General features: G+C 34.8%; 1 protein-coding gene across 10 annotated transcripts in view; it reads left to right on the top strand.

Annotated features, from left to right (window-relative positions):
• The window catches only part of ropn1l (rhophilin associated tail protein 1-like), a 51,267-nt gene extending 38,007 nt beyond the window's left edge, over positions 1–13,260 (top strand). For 4 of the 10 annotated variants that reach the window (XM_073940578.1, XM_073940583.1, XM_073940576.1 and 1 more), the window contains 6 exons: positions 1,610–1,795; positions 3,818–3,988; positions 4,107–4,230; positions 4,299–4,460; positions 6,315–6,490; positions 12,470–13,260. In XM_073940578.1, coding sequence (XP_073796679.1) covers positions 3,858–3,988; positions 4,107–4,230; positions 4,299–4,460; positions 6,315–6,490; positions 12,470–12,533 — 657 coding nt within the window. In that variant the 5' untranslated portion in view covers positions 1,610–1,795; positions 3,818–3,857 and the 3' untranslated portion in view covers positions 12,534–13,260. 10 annotated transcript variants of the gene reach the window in all.
• Positions 13,261–19,305: the final 6,045 nt, after the last annotated feature.

Consider the following 19,305-nt stretch of genomic DNA (forward strand, 5'->3'; position numbering starts at 1 on the left):
CTAATATCCCCCTCCCAAATGCAAATAAAACTGTATTTGTTGTGCTTTTCCATTCACTGATGTTTACCCAAATGATGACTTTACTGCTAAGAAACCCAAAAATGTGAAAAGGGCCAATATACAATAAAAGAAATTGTTCAAAACTGTAACAATACAGCAGTTTTGTAAACAAAACAGTCAAATTACCAATCTGAGTTCTGAGTTCATGCGCACATTCGTCTGTTCATGAGTGTGTTGCATTACCTGTTTTCCTCGTCGGTAAAGGGCTGGAACTTCAAGTGTATCTGCATCTCTCAGCATACTATGACATCATTTAACTCGTACTGTTCATCCAGCTCTCTGATACCAATTTTCTCTCTGAGTCTGTGAGTACAGTTTTTTACATTTGCACAGACTCTAGCTTTAAAAATTTTGATATATGAAAAGTTGAAGCTGTAATTTGAGGCAAACATCGCTGGGGATGGTGATGTGGCTGTTACCCGACTTGGTCAGCAAAAAAAAATAAAGTAATCTGTGGGCAGTGGACAAAATGAAACCTCCTAAAAAATTTAAATATTTTTATTTTACCAAATATTCAAATGGAGAACACAAATTATGCAAGGTGTACCTTGACGTTTGGCAGAGTCCACATCAGAGGGCATTGTTTTTCTATTCACTTTATGGAACATCTGGTCCTATATTTCACTAAAGTATTTGGGAACAAGCTGTTTAGGGTGTACTCACACTATGTACAGTTGCCTTGAACATGGCCAAAGCACGCTTGTCCCCCCTCCCACCTAATCCGACGGCCTGCACTCACATTACATTCAGTCCTGGGCACGCTTACGTCATCAATGATGTGCTGTTCAGTAAGTGCTCTCGCTCAGCACAGTGGAGATTTCTTTAGTTATATTGTTTTAGTTGTTTTGGATGCAGCGACACGCAGCCAAATATTTCGCCAAACAGATCAGCCACTTTTGACTCTCATAAACAATCATCAAGTCCTCATGCTGCAGGAATTAGGAGGTTTGCTGAAAGTGCAGCTGTCATGCAGTGGTGGGATTTTGTCTTTAATAAACTACAACGGTTTGCATTTAACAATAAGAATGATTAATTAATCCATATGAAACACTCACTTAAAGGGTCATGAAACACCAAAATATGTTCTTTGAGCTGTTGACAGTCTGTTGTCTCACACTGCTAAAAAAACTATTAGGACACATATATTTCACTAAAAAGTGAAAACTGGTTGTTTTTGCATTATTTCAAGCAAATTCCTACATCCGGTTTAAAACTAATTTTTGAAGCTGCATCACAGCCATGAGATCTTAGCGTGTATTCTAGCCTTTAGACTGGACGTCTGTACCTGGGAGTGCCTTATTACGTCTCTGAGTGTGCTGCATTCATTCATGAATAAGATTTGTTTTCACTCTATTGTGTTTGCGGTTCAACTTTATTAATATGCATGATAGCTTCCAAGACTGTTTTTACCTGTTACAGTGTTTAGACGGCAGAGAGACGCCACGTTGTGCTGCAAAGCGGGAGAAAAATTGTTTGGAGTTACAGGTCGTCAGTATGGCTTTTATAATTTGCTGCAGTGAAGGTTTTGTTTTCATTTTCCCTCTATAAGAGCGCAGCTGGACTCACATGTGGATTACAGTGCACGCCACGTGTGACAGAAATATGTGTCTAAGGAACATTTTTTACCCGAGAGCTTTTCTCATCTGGAAATGGTGAAATCCGGATTTGCCGCTCGTCTCCTTTACATAAAGACGCGGATCCAGTTGGTGTTGATTGTCCTGTCTCTACAGATTTGGTAAGTGAGCGACTAGTGGTCTTTGTTTGTTTATTCAGAGGCCTAACCTAGTTATCCTAATTAACCTAGTTAAGCTTTTAAATGTCACTTTAAGCTGCATAAAAGTGTCATTAAAAATATCTAGTAAAATATTATTTACTGTCATCATGGCAAAGATAAAATAAATCAGTTATTAGAAATGAGTTATTAAAACTATTGTGTTTAGAAATGTCTTCTCTCCCTTAACCAAAAATTGGGGAAAAAATAAACGGGTTTATGGAATAAAATCACTGTCATAAATATTTTGTGCGTAAATAAATATTCCATAGGGGTTCTAATAATTCAGGGGGGCTAATAATTCTGACTTCAACTCTATGCACAGTATAAATATGATCCATTCTTCAACTACGGGCACTTTTAGCCTTGTGAAGTTGAGTAAAAAAAAAACCTGTTCAAAATTAACGTAATAGCCTCAAAAGTTTAAACAATTTGTCTAGTTTTAAGATCTGTAAGAGTACAAAATTGGATAAGAAGAGAAACATTTTTCTCATCGTGAACTGAAAATGTCATTTCCACCACATCTTAGTATACAGCTTTTATTTCAAAATTTAATAAACTTTTCCACAATATGTATACAATGGGGTATATGCCAAAGCATGCAAATAGGACTTTTAATTTGCCAGTAACCTGGGTTAAGCGCTTCCGGCGAATTGAATGCCAATGCAAAATCCGTGCGTTTAAGGTATGTTTTCTTTAAAGATGAGCGATCTCCACTAGCTGAGTGATGTCCGATTTAAAGTGGGTCTCAGATTGTACAAGAAGCACTGCATTAAATTACATTTCCCCTGCCATGTCTTTATAATATGAGCATTTATTTTACCCCAGTATATTCAATGGAGCTTCTGTGTTAGCCTGCCGATTCTGACAGGCGCGTGCGAGTAAACAGCTTTTTGTCTCGTTTTACGCTTGAGCAACCAAATAAATGCTAACGTTTATTTAACTGAATGTATTTTAATGACATTACAACATCGATGCTGTATAAGGAACCGTATAAAATGGAAAAAAGTTCACAATAACAGGTCACCAGAAGTGTATCAGCATGGATACAGCACTAGCTCGGCTTATACCCTATTATACATTTGTTAATAAAATAAATTAGTTGTATGCTGAATTTTTCACCTGTCACCCTCTACAATTTAATATTATTTTGGTTAAGAGCTTATGAGAAAATAAAATAAACTGAATTTGTATAATAAATAAAGCATGAACTTATACATTGTGAATACACTTTTAATGTGTGAAGAGAGCTTTTTAAAAAAAATTAAAAATGAGAGTGGTGATGGAAATGACAGTGGTGGAAATGGCATTTCAACAGTTTATTGTGAAAAAATGAAAAATATCTTCACCGATTAGGTTTGAATTGATTCTAGCCTTTCATGTATACAAAACACTCTTATTTATCTTCATTTTGCTTGGTTTTTAAAAACAACTTTAAAGGGATCTCCACAGGATACGCAATGCTACAATAAATACGCAACCTTTTATAAGCGGAAACCTACATATATTCGGAGGACATGGCAACAACAGCTGTAGTTAACGCCCTTTATTTGACATTGACCAATCAGATCACAAAGAGCTCTTTCGGCGTCTAGGTGACGCTTCCAAACAACACGTTGCTATGAAAAACAGAACAAGTCGCTGCTGCATTTTAGGATGCCAAAAAACTATATATAATACTATTAATAGTATATTTTCTATAAAGTACTAACTATTATATTAATAAAACGACATAATCGCATCTCTTTATTTAAAATAACATAACGGTAAGTCTGGATAATAGATAGAGTTAACTTTAGCACGTACGTTTTTGTATAACGTTAATGTACTGTATGTAACGTATTTTCTTTAATCATGTTTTAGTGTTATGTGACATGAAATATGCTGATATGGCCTTTCCCGTTTTGCATGTATTGAATTCATGCTATTTCACTTTTTATATATATTGTAACATATATTGTATTAATATACTTTTTGTGTGTGCAGTTTCTCTTTCTTATCCTAAAACACAGCTCAAAGTGAAGTGATGCCTCTTTCAGAAACCATGTACTGCGCTCAGCAGATCAACATCCCTCCAGCTCTGCCCAATATGTTAAAGCAGTTCACTAAAGCAGCAATAAGGACACAGCCTCGTGATGTGCTGCAGTGGGCAGCTGAGTAAGCCAAACATTTTGTACTGTGTATTATGCATCCAAATTGCCATTATATGTAATATATGCTTTAAAACTGAATATAAACATGATAAATGACAAGAATTAAACTGTTTCTCCATCAGCTATTTTTCAGCATTATCCAAAGGTCAGGACCTGCCAGTCAAGAAGAGGCTGGAATTGCCAGTGGCGACTCAAAAGACAGACACAGGACTTACACCAGGCCTTCTGAAGATCCTTCATCAACAGGTGTGATCCACAGCACCGTCTTTCTATTTCATATCTGTGAATACTGATGAGATTTGTCTTGCCTGCAGCTTACATCTAAAGAAACAGTTACAAAAGATGAGCTTCTTCCCAAGTGGAAAGCCCTACACTTGCCTGTGGAACAGCTTGACACTATCCTCGCACTTGGAAACTTCAGCGAAAACATTAACTGGATGCAGTTTTTTGCTTTGGCATGCAGCGCTTTGGGTGGGGTAAGTACCTATAAAAAGCGTGCAAATTATACATTGACAATTGGGGGATGTATAATTGTCAATTTATATAAAATGTATAATCAACTTTTTTTGGTACCAGTTTGGTAATGCATGCTTCAGTCAATCAATTAATGTATTTAAATTACATCTCATTTATAAATGTATACGTTTTTAGTGTTTTTGGAACCTATTTTGGAAGTTACTATACAAATTATGTCTATTTTTTATTTATTTAGGCTACATGCAGATAAAAACACCTATTTTACAAGAAGCATTTTGTGAATACTTAAGATGTGCTTTGGTGCACTAGTACTGCCAGTTTTAGACTGTTAAATCATATTTTTTCTTTCTAATAGCATGAACCATTTAAGAATTAAACTAGAGATTAGAGAGAGCTATTTCTTACTAAGGGCTGAGGGCTGAACCCCCATACATCTTGTTTTGATGTCCTTCAAGGGGGGATCAAGTATTAATTTGGGGGTTCAATCCCCCTCATACAAATTAGGGATTATATTCAGTATTTTATTGTATTTTGTATTATTAAAATCTAGTGATAAAGTATAAAGAATTAAAATGACAGTTACTGAGAAATAACTATACATTGTAATGTTTTAATAAGAGTTTTTAATAAACCACATGTTTGTTTTTTGTACCGAAGTAACACAGTAAATAGACTATGTTATACTAAATGAGATTCAGTGGGTTCATTCTGTAAATCATGTATTATAGTTAGGGCTATGATTAAAACCTAGTGTTAAAGTATAAAAAATTAAAATGACAATTAATGAGCATTATAAGGATCAGATTGTAATTTTTTAAATAATTTATAAAATGACGATTAAATTTCTGTACCTGGATACTGTTATGGTTCCAGAAAACCATGAAGTACTGTTTATTTCACTTTAATCTTTGCGCTGTTGTATTTATGCTTGTAATTTATTATGATTTATGCAAATGCACTGCATATAAAAAATAAACTTGATCATTCCAATTTATCTAAATGAATGAATTCTTTTTAAATAGAGCTATTCAATTCATCTGGTGGTATATCGCAATATTTTAAGCAGAAAAAAAATATTGCAATGTCTGATTTTTCCAGTATCATGCAGTCCTAATTACACTCTCAGAAATAAAGGTACAGGAGCTGTCACTGAGACAGTACCTTTTCAAAAGATACATATTTGTACCCAAAGAGTGCACAGTGGCCAAATAAGTGGCCAAATGTTGCTAAAATGTACCTCTGGTGTACCATTATGAACCCTTCAGGTACAAATGTGTACCTTTTGAAAAGGTACTGCCCCAGTGACAGCTCCTGTACCTTTATTTCTGAGGGTGTATAGTCATTATTTTTTTCTCTCTCTCAAAAAATACAAATAAAAATAATATAATAAAAATAAAACTGTAAACATTCTAAAGTACACAAAGTTATAAATAAATATGAATACATTTGAAAAATAACAATGTTTTACACTTTAAGGAAAATGTTTCTTTGGTCCAAGAACTTTGTTTTCAATTCAATTCTATTAATTGACTCTAGATGGCAGTGTTGGATTTTTAAATGGCTTTAACTTTCACAGAGTTGAACGAGAAATATTGAGTGCAGTGATGGTCATAATTTAAAGTGTGCAAAGAAATGTCAAAAAGCCCACTATATTCAATTAAAATACAACTAAAATTAAAGTTAAATCACACTGAACTGAACGAAACTAAAAGTCAACTGGACTGGATTGGACTAAAACGGACTGACACATTACTAATTTACTAGAACTTCTATGTTAAACTCCTTTGACACCGTTTACATTGTAAAAGCACTATAGAAATAAACATGAATTGAATTGAATATTGTTCCCACAGAGCATCACGAGTGCTTTGAAACATGCATGTGAAATACTCACAGAGGACCCTGAGGGTGGTCCAGCACAGATTCCTTTCCACATGTTTCGCAGTCTGTACACATACTTGGCCCATCTGGATGGAGAAATTCCTGAAGAACAGATCGACAGTTTCTTGCACAGTTTAGAAGGGCAAGCGTGAGTACACACACACATAAAGCTGTAAATATTCTTTATGAGGACTTCCCATAGCCATAATGTATTTTTTTACACTAAATAATGCTTATTTGATGACCTTACCCCACACCTACACATAAACACAACCCTCACAGTAAATCTGTTGCAGATTCTGAATGACAAAAGACACTTAAGTATGATTTTTAAGCATTTTAAATTATGAGGACACAAGTCATGTCCTTAATAAACAACATTAATGTAATACCTAAGTCATACCCATGTCATTATAAAAGTGTATATCCTCATAAACCATATAAGCAAGTGCACACAACACACATGTACAGCTATCTGGCATAGGTTAAGTTTCATAGGCATCAGTTTCCACAGGTATGAGAACCTTGGATAAAAATATCACAGCTTCATGGTATTGTCATTACCGCCCTTTCTTTTTAAATGTGTGGGTATAAAAACGACCTTTTCCCCCCACTGAACACAATATATTTTATTTTAGGAAACATTTCAGATATTTTCAGGGTGTCCGCAGAGTCTTAAAAGGTCTTTAATTTCAAAAACTAAATTTTAGGCCTTAAGTCTTAAATCATTGTAAATAAGTCTTAATTTTGCTTTGTCCAACAAAAGCTGCTCAGTTGTGCTGACAACCATCCAATCACCAACAATACATCTCAATAAAACCTTATTTTTTATATTTAAGTTTTTTATTGCAGAGATACAGTTCACAACAGCTGTTAGACATTTTTATCAGCAAATTCTTCAAATTAAATTCCTTAATCTGGAAAAAAAGAAAAACTATTATACGATTCCTCATGATAATGCTAGAAAAAATCTCAACATAAAGTCTAAAATTTCATTCTTAATGGTCGTAAAAGTCTTAAATTGGACTTGAATCCTGCAGAAACCCTGATTTTAGAACAGTAAACATGTCAGGCTCACTTACTTACTCCCAGGGTTGTTTATATCGAAGTTAATATTTAAACATGTTTGGCTAAATAATTCAAATTAATCAATGATTTCTTCATTAGTTTCAAAAACACTGATTTTTTTTACAACACACACACACACACACACACACACACGCACACACACACACACACACACACACACACACACACACTCACACACACAAAAAAAAAAACCCGCAATAAACCTTAAAACCGGTTATCGTCCCATGCCTACAGCTATCTTTATGGGGACTTCCCATAGATGTAATGAAGTTTATACTGTACAAACTGTATATTCTATACTCTTACCTCATATAAACAACACCTCACTCGAAACAATCCGCATTTTTAAATGTTAAAAATACTTCATTCTGATATTTATAAACCTTTTCCCTCATAAGGACCAACAAAATGTGCCCACATGTTCAAAATGTACTGATATTGCTGTAATTGTATGGCAATTTGGTACCCACAACGTTCAGAATACAAGGTATACACACACATACACCAATGTAGTATTCATTCATTTTCCTTAGTCTCTATTTCAGAGGTCACAACAGCGGAATGAACCACCAGCTATTCCAGCATATATTTTATGCAGCAGATGTGGCCCTTCAAGCCACAACCCAGTACTGGGAAACACCCATACGCACTCATTCACACACACACACACACACACACACACAAACACACACTCACTCATACGGCCAATAGTTCACCCAATTCATCTGTAGTGCATGGGGAAAACCGGAGCACCCAAAGAAACATGCAAACTCCACACAGAAATGCCAACTGGTTCAGCTGGGTCTCTAACCAGTGACCTTCTTGCTGTAAGGTGACAGTGCTAACCGCTGAGCCACCGTGCCACCACTTCCAGTTCAGTATTTTACATATTAAAATGGGATACATATTACAACCCATAGTTTAATGATATGACTAATAGAAAAACAAAAAAAGGAAAACACTTTAGCATTATTTTCGTGAGTTGTTTCCAGTTTTATTTTTATTTACCAAAAGAGGACACAAGTTATAAGGAATCAATGAATTGCTTTGACATGGTAGCCCGATTTCCAGTCTTTTTTTTTAGTTTTTTTCTTATACCAGAAACTGCTGTATATTTACCAGTAATCTAAAAGCTACACAATACTTGCATCTTGAAACATCTCATCATGGCGCAGAGTTTAATAGTTTATCAATTGCATAACAAAAGCCGAGACTCTAAACCACAGGTGTCAAACTCAGTTCCAAAAGAGCCGCAGCTCTGCACAGTTTAGTTCCAACCTTAATTAAACACACCTGATCAAACTAATTGAGTCCCTCAGGCCTGTTTGAAACCTACAGGTAAGTGTGTTGGTGCAGGGTTGAAACTAAACTGTGCAGGGCTTCGGCCCTCCAGGAATTGAGTTTGACACCCCTGCTCTAAACCATCGCTGCCTTTACTTATGAGAAAGTTCAATCAATAAACTGCAGCAATAATAGTAAGACTTTACAAACATGGCTGGCTTTATTACGCTGTGTTGTCATACTTCACCAGAACACCAACAGTCTTTTTCTACTGCATTCAAAGAAACATGATTTTTAAGGCACTTCGAAGTGTGGAAGCCCAACACAATATCCATGTTACTTTGAAAGCAGGGGATTTATTGACTAACTTTTAAATAATTACTTGCACAACATTCTTCATAGTTCATTTCCATGGTCAAAAGCCTGTCATGCTGAATATTCGGCCTTCTCTACACACCTTTTCAGATTATTTAAATGCTATTTCTGCTGTATGACATGTTGCAAATCAGCCTTGTTTGTAAGTATTCACGGTAAAATATTAATTTGGTCTGTTTAATTACAATTCACACAATGCATCAGAAGTGCTTTGTACTTACTAGTCTGACTTTGAAGGCCAATTAAAATGTTTCCTCATGGGCTTTATAGGCTCAAATGAAAGACTAATTGACACTTGTAGTTGAAGTTGTTACATAAATTACGAATTTAACAAAATTAAAATAAAGTAGAGCATGTAAATATTAAAAAGTGTAAATATGAAAAATGTTATAATTTACTCAGATTTATGTTTCTTCTTTTATCATTTTTTTCTGTGTACAAGAAATTTAATTTATTACTTTTTTTTTTTACTAATTTTACAGCTGTCAGAATTATTAGTCCCCTGTAGATGTTTTCCACAAAGATTTGTTTAACAGAAAGTAGATTTTTTTTCAACACATTTCTAAACATAATAGTTTTAATAACTTATTTTTAATAACTGATTTTTTTTATCTTTGCCATGATGACAGTACATAATATTTTTCAAGATACTAGTATTCAACTTAAAGTGCAATTTAAAGGCTTAACTTGGTTAATTAGACAATTAGGCCGATCATTGTAAAACGATGGTTTGTTTCGTAGACAAGAAAAAAATGCTTAAGTAAAAATGTAACAACTGCTGTTATTCTAGCCTAAATAAAATAAACAAGACTTTCTCCTGAAGAAAAAATATTATAGGAAATACTGTGTAAAAATTCCTTGCTGTGTTAAACATCATTTGGGAAATATTTGATAAAGAAAAAAATTCACAGGAGGGCTAATCATTCTGACTTTCACTGTATACATTTCAATTATGGCTGTAGTTTTATGCATCCTCAGATAGTGCAGATTGGTATCAGATTTTTCCTTTTTAGAAGTTTAAAATTAAAACCTCCTTTGCTATATGAAGGATCTGAATACAGGTAACCTGTTAAAACTGCATCTGTACTCGAGTCAACAGCTCAATGATTCAAATAAGCAGTTCAAAGTGTGTCTACGGTTAATGATTCACTGATTCAAATGATCCGTTCTGCGTCAGTCTCCAGTTAACGATTCACTGAAAGTACAAACTCATTCATCCATTTTCCTTCAGCTTAGTCTCTTATTTATCAGTGGTCGCCACAGTGGAATGAACTGCCAACTTACCTCGCATATGTTTTACACAGAGGATACACTTCCAGTAGTGGGAAACCCATACAGTCTCATTCACACACATACACTACGGCCAGTTTAGTTTATTCAGTTCACCTATGCCACGTCTTTGGACTTGTGTGGGAAACCAGAGCACCTGGAGAAAACACAAACACGGTGAGAACAAACAAACTCCACATAGAAATGCCAACTGGCCCAGCTGGGACTCGAACCAGCGACCTTCTTGCTGTGAGGTGATAGTGCTAACCACTAAGCCACGTGCCGACCCATGTACATTTTATGTGTATTTAATTTTATGTACTATGTGATATACTTTATTATTTTTATTTGTTTACAAGTTTAAAATGTCATTCATTTGACTGTATGGCTATGCAATGTAAAAAAATCAACCTACAAAACAGCACATATTCACACCCTTCTTATATATGTATACACATATACAGTTGAAGTCAGAATTATTAGCCCCTCTGATTTATTAGAGCCCCGGTTTATTTTTCCCCCTATTTCTGTTTAATAGAGAGAACATTTCTTCAACACATTTCTAAACATAATAGTTTTAATAACTCATTTCTAATAACTGATTTATTTAATCTTTGTCATGATGACAGTAAATAATATTTTACCAGATATTTTTCAAGACACTTCTATATATTTTAAAGTAAAATTTAAAGGCTTAACTAGGTTAATTAGGTTAACTAGGCAGGTTAGGGTAATTAGGCAAGGTATTGTATAACGATGGTTTGTTCTGTAGACTATCAAAAAATATATAGTTTAAAGGGGCTAATAATTTTGTCCTTAAAATGGTGTTTAAAAAATTGAAAACTGCTTTTATTCTAGCTGAAATAAATCAAATAAGACTTTCTCCTGAAGAAAAAAATATTATCCTACATGCTCTGAAAATGTCCTTGCCCTGTTTAACATAATTCGGGAAATTATATATATATATATATATATATATATATATATATATATATATATATATATATATATATATATATATATATATATATATATATATATATAAATAAATTAAAGGGGGGCTAATAACTTCAACTCTACATACACACATATACACATTCAAATAAAATAACATAACATACCAAAAAACCAGAAATAAAATAATTAAATAAAAATAACAAAATAATAAAAATAATGAATTGAAACATTGAAAAATAAATAATGGCAAAATAAGAAAAAAAAAACAATAATACAATAAAAAATAGTAAAAATATGTTTACAAACACGCAATTTACATAATACTGATATAAGGTCCCCAAAGATAGTCAAAGTTCCTGCCTATGATGATATAAATTCTTGCTGTCTCCCAAGTCGTTTTTTTCTACTTTGAAAAAAGTAAAAATTTAAAAGGAGAACTAAATACATTTACTTAATACATTTACTTTAAATAACATTTTATTTAATTTTAATTAGTATCTAATTGTAACTAAACTTCATCATAAATAATGCATAATGGTCATTTTTACAGCAATATGATAGAAGAACATTTTTTTCTTATAAAGATAGTCTAATGAAATCGAAAGAACAGTTTTGTGGAAAGAAACTTCTCAATGGGTGATAAAGCTTCTTCATGGCACCACAGAACAGGCCTTCTTCAGGCCATAAAATAACCTGTATTTTAAAAAGGGTATTTGAGAAAAACTTAAAACTGTCTGAAAGACAATAGGAAAACAGATACAAAGTTGCCTGCTGTTTTGCATGTCTGTGCATCCACTAAAGCAAACCAACATCACCACAGTTTGCCCTTTCTTAACAGAGTCATGTGCATTCTGACACACAGGCTGGCATTTGATAGAAACAGAAACAGGATCCTAGAAACAGGATATCCTAGAATGAATGCAGTAATACACAAATGTTGGGAATCATGTTTGTGAGTCAATATCACACACACAGAAGTGAGAAATGCAAGTGAACCAGCCTGTTTTGGAATAATCACTTTAATAAATGAAAGTGAAACGGAATAAAAAGGTTGTTATTTTCAATTAATAAGCAGGAATGTTTTCTGGTTTCTGGATGACGTCAAACCTGTTTACATTTATAGATGTTAAAATGGAAACTTTTTTTCTGTTTTCAGACAAAGCCAAGGAGGAATGGTGCAACCTTCAAACTTTACAAGCCTCCATACTGCTGAGAAGTAAAATCCAGATGGCCTTCAAGCACTCAAAAATATTGATTCTAGTTACTGTGTTCTGTTTTTGCCCTCTTTATCCGGTATAATGTGGTGTGATTGTATTATTTAACCCCAAATAAATTCTCGTATCTTAAATATAGGTTGCATGGAGCAACACAAAAGTGAAAGAAAGGTCACTGGAAAATTAGGTGCTTGTTTAAGCATGTGTAAGATTTTAGTTTTGATAACGACTTACAGATTTGCTATTCATACTATACACTGGGGTTTTCAAAAAAAAAAGTGTATCAGTTTGGTTATAATGTGGTTCTATTTTAACAACAATTACAACTAAAATCTCATACTTGACACAAACATAATTGTATCTTTATGGGGACTTAATGATAATGTTTTTTTATACTGTACAAACTCTATATACTATCACCCCACCCAAACCTTAACACAAACCTCACAGGAAACATTAAGCATTTTTACATGTTGATTCTTGACATGATTCTGTGTGATTTATGAGCCATTTTTGTCATGTGGACCAAAAAAAATCTCCACAAATCTTGCTATACTTGTGGAGACATTCAATATTTCCACTGTCAGAAATACAAGTTACACAGACTGTTTAGACTGAAAACAAAATCACGTTTCTATCCTTGTAATGCTGTGCACATTTGTTTTTTGGAGAAGCTGGAGTACAGTAATAGTCACCCTGTTCGTCCAATTAAACACCTTTTCGAAGATGAAAAGAGGCTGTGCACTAATTTGGAACAAAAATAAGGTACTAAGCCTTCATAGAGCTGTTAATGAAGACCATTTTCTCTTAAATTAGCTGATTGGTCCCTCAATAATCAAGCCAGTTTTTCCAGGCTCATTCTGAAACTGTACAGTACCACTATAAATTCTGGAGAGTGCCAAATACGTCCCAAGAGCTACATTGTTTTGCAGTTTTTGTTTTCGCAAATCCACCAGAGGCCGCTGTGTATTTTTTTTTCAGATCTAAAATATCTTTCGCGAGTGCCATTTGCGCTGGCTGTTCTCATGTAAATCTACCAGAGGCCGATGTCAACTGACTGACTGACTCCTTCCATAAACCCAACCAATAGTGTTTTCAAAAGAACAGATTTACCCACCCACTTCCCTAAACCAAACCGGCAGTTTTAAAAAGCATTCCAGAAAAAAAAAGCTCTTGCCTGATTTTTACCACATTTTCATATTTTACCACGTTCCCACCCTTTTATTTAATTAGGGTGCTTTCACACTTAGATTTTTGTTTCGGGACCTGTCTCGTTTGCCCAGTTAGCGCAGTTCATTTGGCATATTTGAAACCACCAATCGCGCTCGGATCCGTGCCAAAACAATCGCTCCGAGAATGCTTGAATGAGGTGAAACGAACTCTGGAATAGATCGATTGTAGTGACAAAGCAAACGATCCGAGCCCCGCTATAACACAGTGTATTATGGATATGTAATAGGAATGAAGAGAGTTATGAGTAGAGCGGGAGGTCATTCCAGACTTTTCAAGTCTCCCTGAAGTTTTGTGAGTCTCCCGCAAATGCACAGAGATTCCCGGATGCCCGCAAACGAGTGATAATTTCCCGAAAATCTCGCGTCTCCTTCCCGGTCCTCAAAATCCCCTTCTCACCCCTTCCCACCGCATCCCTCCTCGCTCTTCAGACAAGTCACACGCACCCTGTCAAACACCACCAAACCCCCCTACAGCTGAGCGGGACTATGCAAAATAAACTGTAAAACTCTGACCAATGTGAGGAGAGTTTACTCACACGTGACTTGTTTTAGCTATTTTTGTCTGTTTAGAAACATTGCCGTGTGAAAGCGAACCACGCAAAGAGCAACAATATAACAATTTTAATCCCTGTTTCGGAACAACTGAATCGATTCACAGGTGTGAAAGCACCCTTAGTTTGTTTATTTTTTGGCTTCAGTTTTTGTCTTACACACTTTCTGGAAATGTTCTTTACTGGACTCAAACCCCATCATCGTGGTCAACTCCTCTCTGCATCTCAAGTCCACCAATGTACATGGCGAGCTACTGAGCAAACTGGGTAAGTGGTCAGCTGGTGAGCGCGAAAGAAGTCATACCGCCTCGTAGCAATTGTTTTAAAAATGAAATGCAGTCATATGTACTTCTGGCTACATTATTTAAGATCTCCAGAAATGTATATAGAGCTACGTTTTCAGAATTAGCCTATGTTGGTATTTGCAGATTAACCCTCCCCCCCAAAAAAATGCAAAAAAAAAAGAAAATTTACTTACTATATTTTCACTCTCAAGTGGTTCTAGATCTAGGAAAGTTCTGTAGAACACAAAAGAATATGTTTTGCAAAAAGCTAAATGGCATAGTGGTTAGCACTATTGCCTCCCAGCAAGAAAGTAGCTGGTTCGAGTTCTGGCTGGGCCAGTAGGCATTTCTGTGTGGTGTACATGTTCTCCCTGTGTTCGTGTAGGTTTTCTCTGGGTGTTCCAGTTTCTTCCACAGTCAAAAGACATGCAGTGGATGAACTAAATTAGCTGTTGTGTATGAGTGTGTGTTGTGAATGTGAGAGTGTATGGGTGTTTCCCACTACTGGGTGGTGGCTGAAAGGGTCGCTTTGTAAAACATATGTAAAACAGAATAGTTTGCGGTTCATTCCGCTATGGAGACCCCTGATAAATAAGGGCCTTAGTCGAAGAAAACTGAATGAATGGATAAACCAGCAGACATTAATATCCATAGTTGGAAAAACAAATACTATGGAAGTCAACGGTTATCAGTTTGTAACATTCTTCAAAATATCTTCTTCTGGGTTCAACAAGAAGTTCAAATTATGAAAGAATTGTACATTTTAGGTGAAATGTCCCTTTAACAAGGTTGTTTATATTTTGCAACCATTTTAAATAAGCAACAGCCTCAGCAATCGTTGTTTGATAGGGACACATTAACCTTTAAAAAGTTAATATCAAAGCTTGTTGGTCAAGGATCCTACATTAACTTTTACTCAGCATGAAGTTCTTCTCTGTTGATCGGCTCCTGGGGATTTATTAACCTAAGCAGGCCAGAGTGCTGAGCTAATGTAATTGCTTAAGCTGAAGCAGCCAAGGAGCGGCATGGGTTTAGTTTATTCTAAAGGATGCTTCAGTTTTAATAATTATACAGCATACAACACATTTCATCATCGCCTTTGGTAATGTCCAATTGTACTCCTCTTTTTTTATAAATATATATGTTTAGATGAAAAGTTACTGCAGGGAACTAATTGCGACTTTCAGAAGATTGTTTCACATTACAAGGACTGGCAAATACAGTTTTTTGGATTTGTTTTAGGTTTCCACACATCCTTTCTACAGTCGAAGTCAGAATTATTAGCCTTCCTGAAATATTAGCCGTCCTGTATAAATATATTTTTCCTGATTTCTGTTTAATTTAAAGGAGATGTTAAAACATTTCTAAACTAACAGTTTTAATAACTAATGTCTAATAACTGATTTATTTTATCTTTGCCATATTGACAGTACATAATATTTGACTAGATATTTTTCAAGATACTAGTATTCAGCTTAAAGTGACATTTAAAGTCCTAACTAGGTTAATTAGACAAACTAAAAAGAATTGGGCGTCATTGCATAACAGTGGTTTGTTCTGTAGACAATCGAGAAAAAAATATTGCTAAAGGGAGCTAATAATATTGACCTTAAAATGTTTTTTTTTTTAATGTTTTTTTTTTAAATGTTTTTTCTTTATGTACAACTGCTTTTGTTTAAGCCAAAATAAAAACAAATAAGACTTTCTCCAGAAAAAAAAAAAATATTATTGAAAATACCGTGAAAAAATTCCATGCTTTCTTAAACATCATTTGGGAAATATTTAAAAAAGAAAAACAATTCACAGGAGGGCTAGTAATTTTGACTTTACTGTGCACATAAGTTTGCAAACGCACACACTAGTAAGCGCAATAGTGAGTGGGGCTTGAAAAACCACCTGTCATAGGCACATTTTTTTCTCTCTCCAAATGCACCTGATACTTTCTTGTAAATACTTTCTGGAAAAACTTTGTAAACATTTAAAGTATGCGTAATTATAAAAATAGAAGAAAATACAAAACACAATAATTTAGCATTTTAAAAAAATCACAATAAAAACTAAGCCATTTAATCCAACTAAAATAATTTTCTATTAATTCAATTTTTCAGCAATTACATCACCAGATCTGCCCTTAAAATGCAACATAGGCTTATTTTGAAAATGTAGCCCTATATACATTTCTGGAGATCGTGAAATATGTAGGCAAAAGTACATATGGCTGCATTTCGTATTAAGAACAAACGTTACAGGAGGTATGACGCCATTCCTTTTTGTGCTTACCAACTGACCGCTTACCTCGGCATCGACAGCTTTCCCATCATTACCAGTTTGTCCAATAGCTCACCATGCATGTTGGCAGACTTGAGACGCAGAGAGGAATTAACTACGACGACGGGGTCCGAGTCCGGAGTTTCTCACTTATTGTATGTCCTGTCCTGTCACGATTTTGGATTCGAGTACACAATACTTTTTCACACAATAAATATTAGCAGACTATAAATATAACATATTGACTGAATAGTTGTAAGCACATACCTACATTTAAGTCGTAACTTTTAAGTCACAATCTATCATGCAATAGGTTGATGATGTGCTTTTTGCGAATGTTTGATGAAAATGTCTTATTTAAAGTACAGTAGCTGACATCCATTATTGTTTTTGCACATATGCTTGTCAATTCATCACGTCTATTGCTGTATTTAACGCTACTGTTTTTACTCCATCTGTCCAAAGAAGGTTAATTTATTCTTTTAAACCTGACAGTGTGTAAAATGTTTTGGGTGAAAAATAAACTAATTTATTTCCACAATAATCACGATAACTCTAGTATCATGGTATGATTAAAATTTGAAATGACTATGTTGCACAATAGCGTGCTTATATTTTACAAGAAAAAAAATCCCACAATGTAACAGAAGAATGATTGTTTCAACCCAGGCTCATTCTGAATATGTACAGCTATATACATTTCTGGAGAGTGCCAAATATGTCCCAAGAGGTACGTTTTTTTTGCAGTTTTTGTTTTCACTAGTCCGCCAGAAGCCACTGTGTACGCTTTTTAAGATCTCAAATTTCTCTCCCGAGTGCCATTAGTGCCTGCTGTTCTCACAGAAATCCACCAGAGGCTGCTGTTGACTGACTGACAGAATGACCGACTGACTCACTCTCCTCCTTCGCTAAACCCAACCGATAGTGTTTTCAAAATCACAGACTGACCCGTCCCCCCACTTCCCTAAACCCAAATGACAGTGTTTTCAAAAGCAATCCAGAAAAAGAAAAGTCCTCACCTGATTGTTTACCAAATTTTCAGATTTAACCACGTTCTCACCCTGTTATTTACTTGTTTATTTTTTTGCTTCTGTTTTTGTCTTATGTGCTCAATGGAACCATTCTTTGCCATGCCTGTCGTCGTTGTCAACTTCTCTCTGCATCTCAAGTCCGGCGACGTACGTGTCAAGCTAACGTCAAACTGGTAACAGCGGGAAAGCCGTCCATATGGAGGCAGGCGGTCAGCTAGTAAGCACGAAAAAAAAAACGATGTCATACCGCTCCCTAGAGTTTGCTTTAAATATTAAATGAAGCCATACATACTTCTGGCTACATAACTCACGATCACTAAAAATGTATATAGGGCTACATTTCAGAATGAGCCAATGTTGAATTGTTTGGTTCTTTTCACGGTGTCACTTCTTTAGCCACGCATTCAGTGTACAGTTGCACAAGTGATCATTACAAGATCATGATCTCATTTCAAACACTCACGCAACCTTGTAAATGATCATGACTTGCATATGTTTATTAATCCTTCAATTGCACTGCATTCAAATCTGTGTTGGACAGAGAAAGAGATTTAGTCTTTCGTCTTTTCAGCCAGTATAATTTACAATAGGGATGTGCACATCGATGCTCAAGTATCGATATATCGATTCTTAGAAGCTTCTAATTTGGTATCAATATATATTTTTTAAAGCATCGATATTTCAACTAGATTTGAATAATTTCTGCATAACTAAATGTTTTAGTGCTGTGACGCATTGTGTACAAGACGTTACACCAATCAATTTGCGTTGGAACGTCACGTGAGCAATCATGTGCCTTTTAGATAACTTACATACTCAACACACGCAAGTCACACGCATCTGCATTATGGAATGACACGATGGCAGAGAGGTAACGCAGCATGTTGTCGTGCTCATTAGCTGAAAAAGCGTTGCACTAGCAATATTTGCGATAAGAAAGTCATCCACAGCAACAATACAAGCAGCCTTTATAAACACTTACTGACAACACACCCTGAAACTTATAAAGAAGCGGAACAAAAACAAGATGCCCAGTGTTCCTCTGCTCGATCTCCCTCTGTCTGACAAAAGACATTATAGAAGAGTTTTTATAAACATAGAAAACACAGCAAATAATAGTATAGTATTATAATATATAGTATAATATTTACATAAAAATAAATAAATAAAATAATAAATTAGAATAATAAATCAGCTCTCTCTCATTACCATTAGGTGATTAAATATGTGTGTGTGTGTGTATCTGTGCAGTGTGTATATACAGTATGAATGTGTATGAAGTGTGTATATGCAATATGGTCGTGTGTGCGTGTATGTATATTTACATGTAATGATTTTTTTTTAATTAACATTATTTAGAAAAATTACATTAACATTTTAAATAATAAGTGGTATCGATATCGGTATTGGTA

This window comes from Danio rerio, chromosome 24 (assembly GCF_049306965.1).
Source record: "Danio rerio strain Tuebingen ecotype United States chromosome 24, GRCz12tu, whole genome shotgun sequence".
In the NCBI taxonomy this organism is placed as follows: Eukaryota; Metazoa; Chordata; class Actinopteri; order Cypriniformes; family Danionidae; genus Danio; species Danio rerio.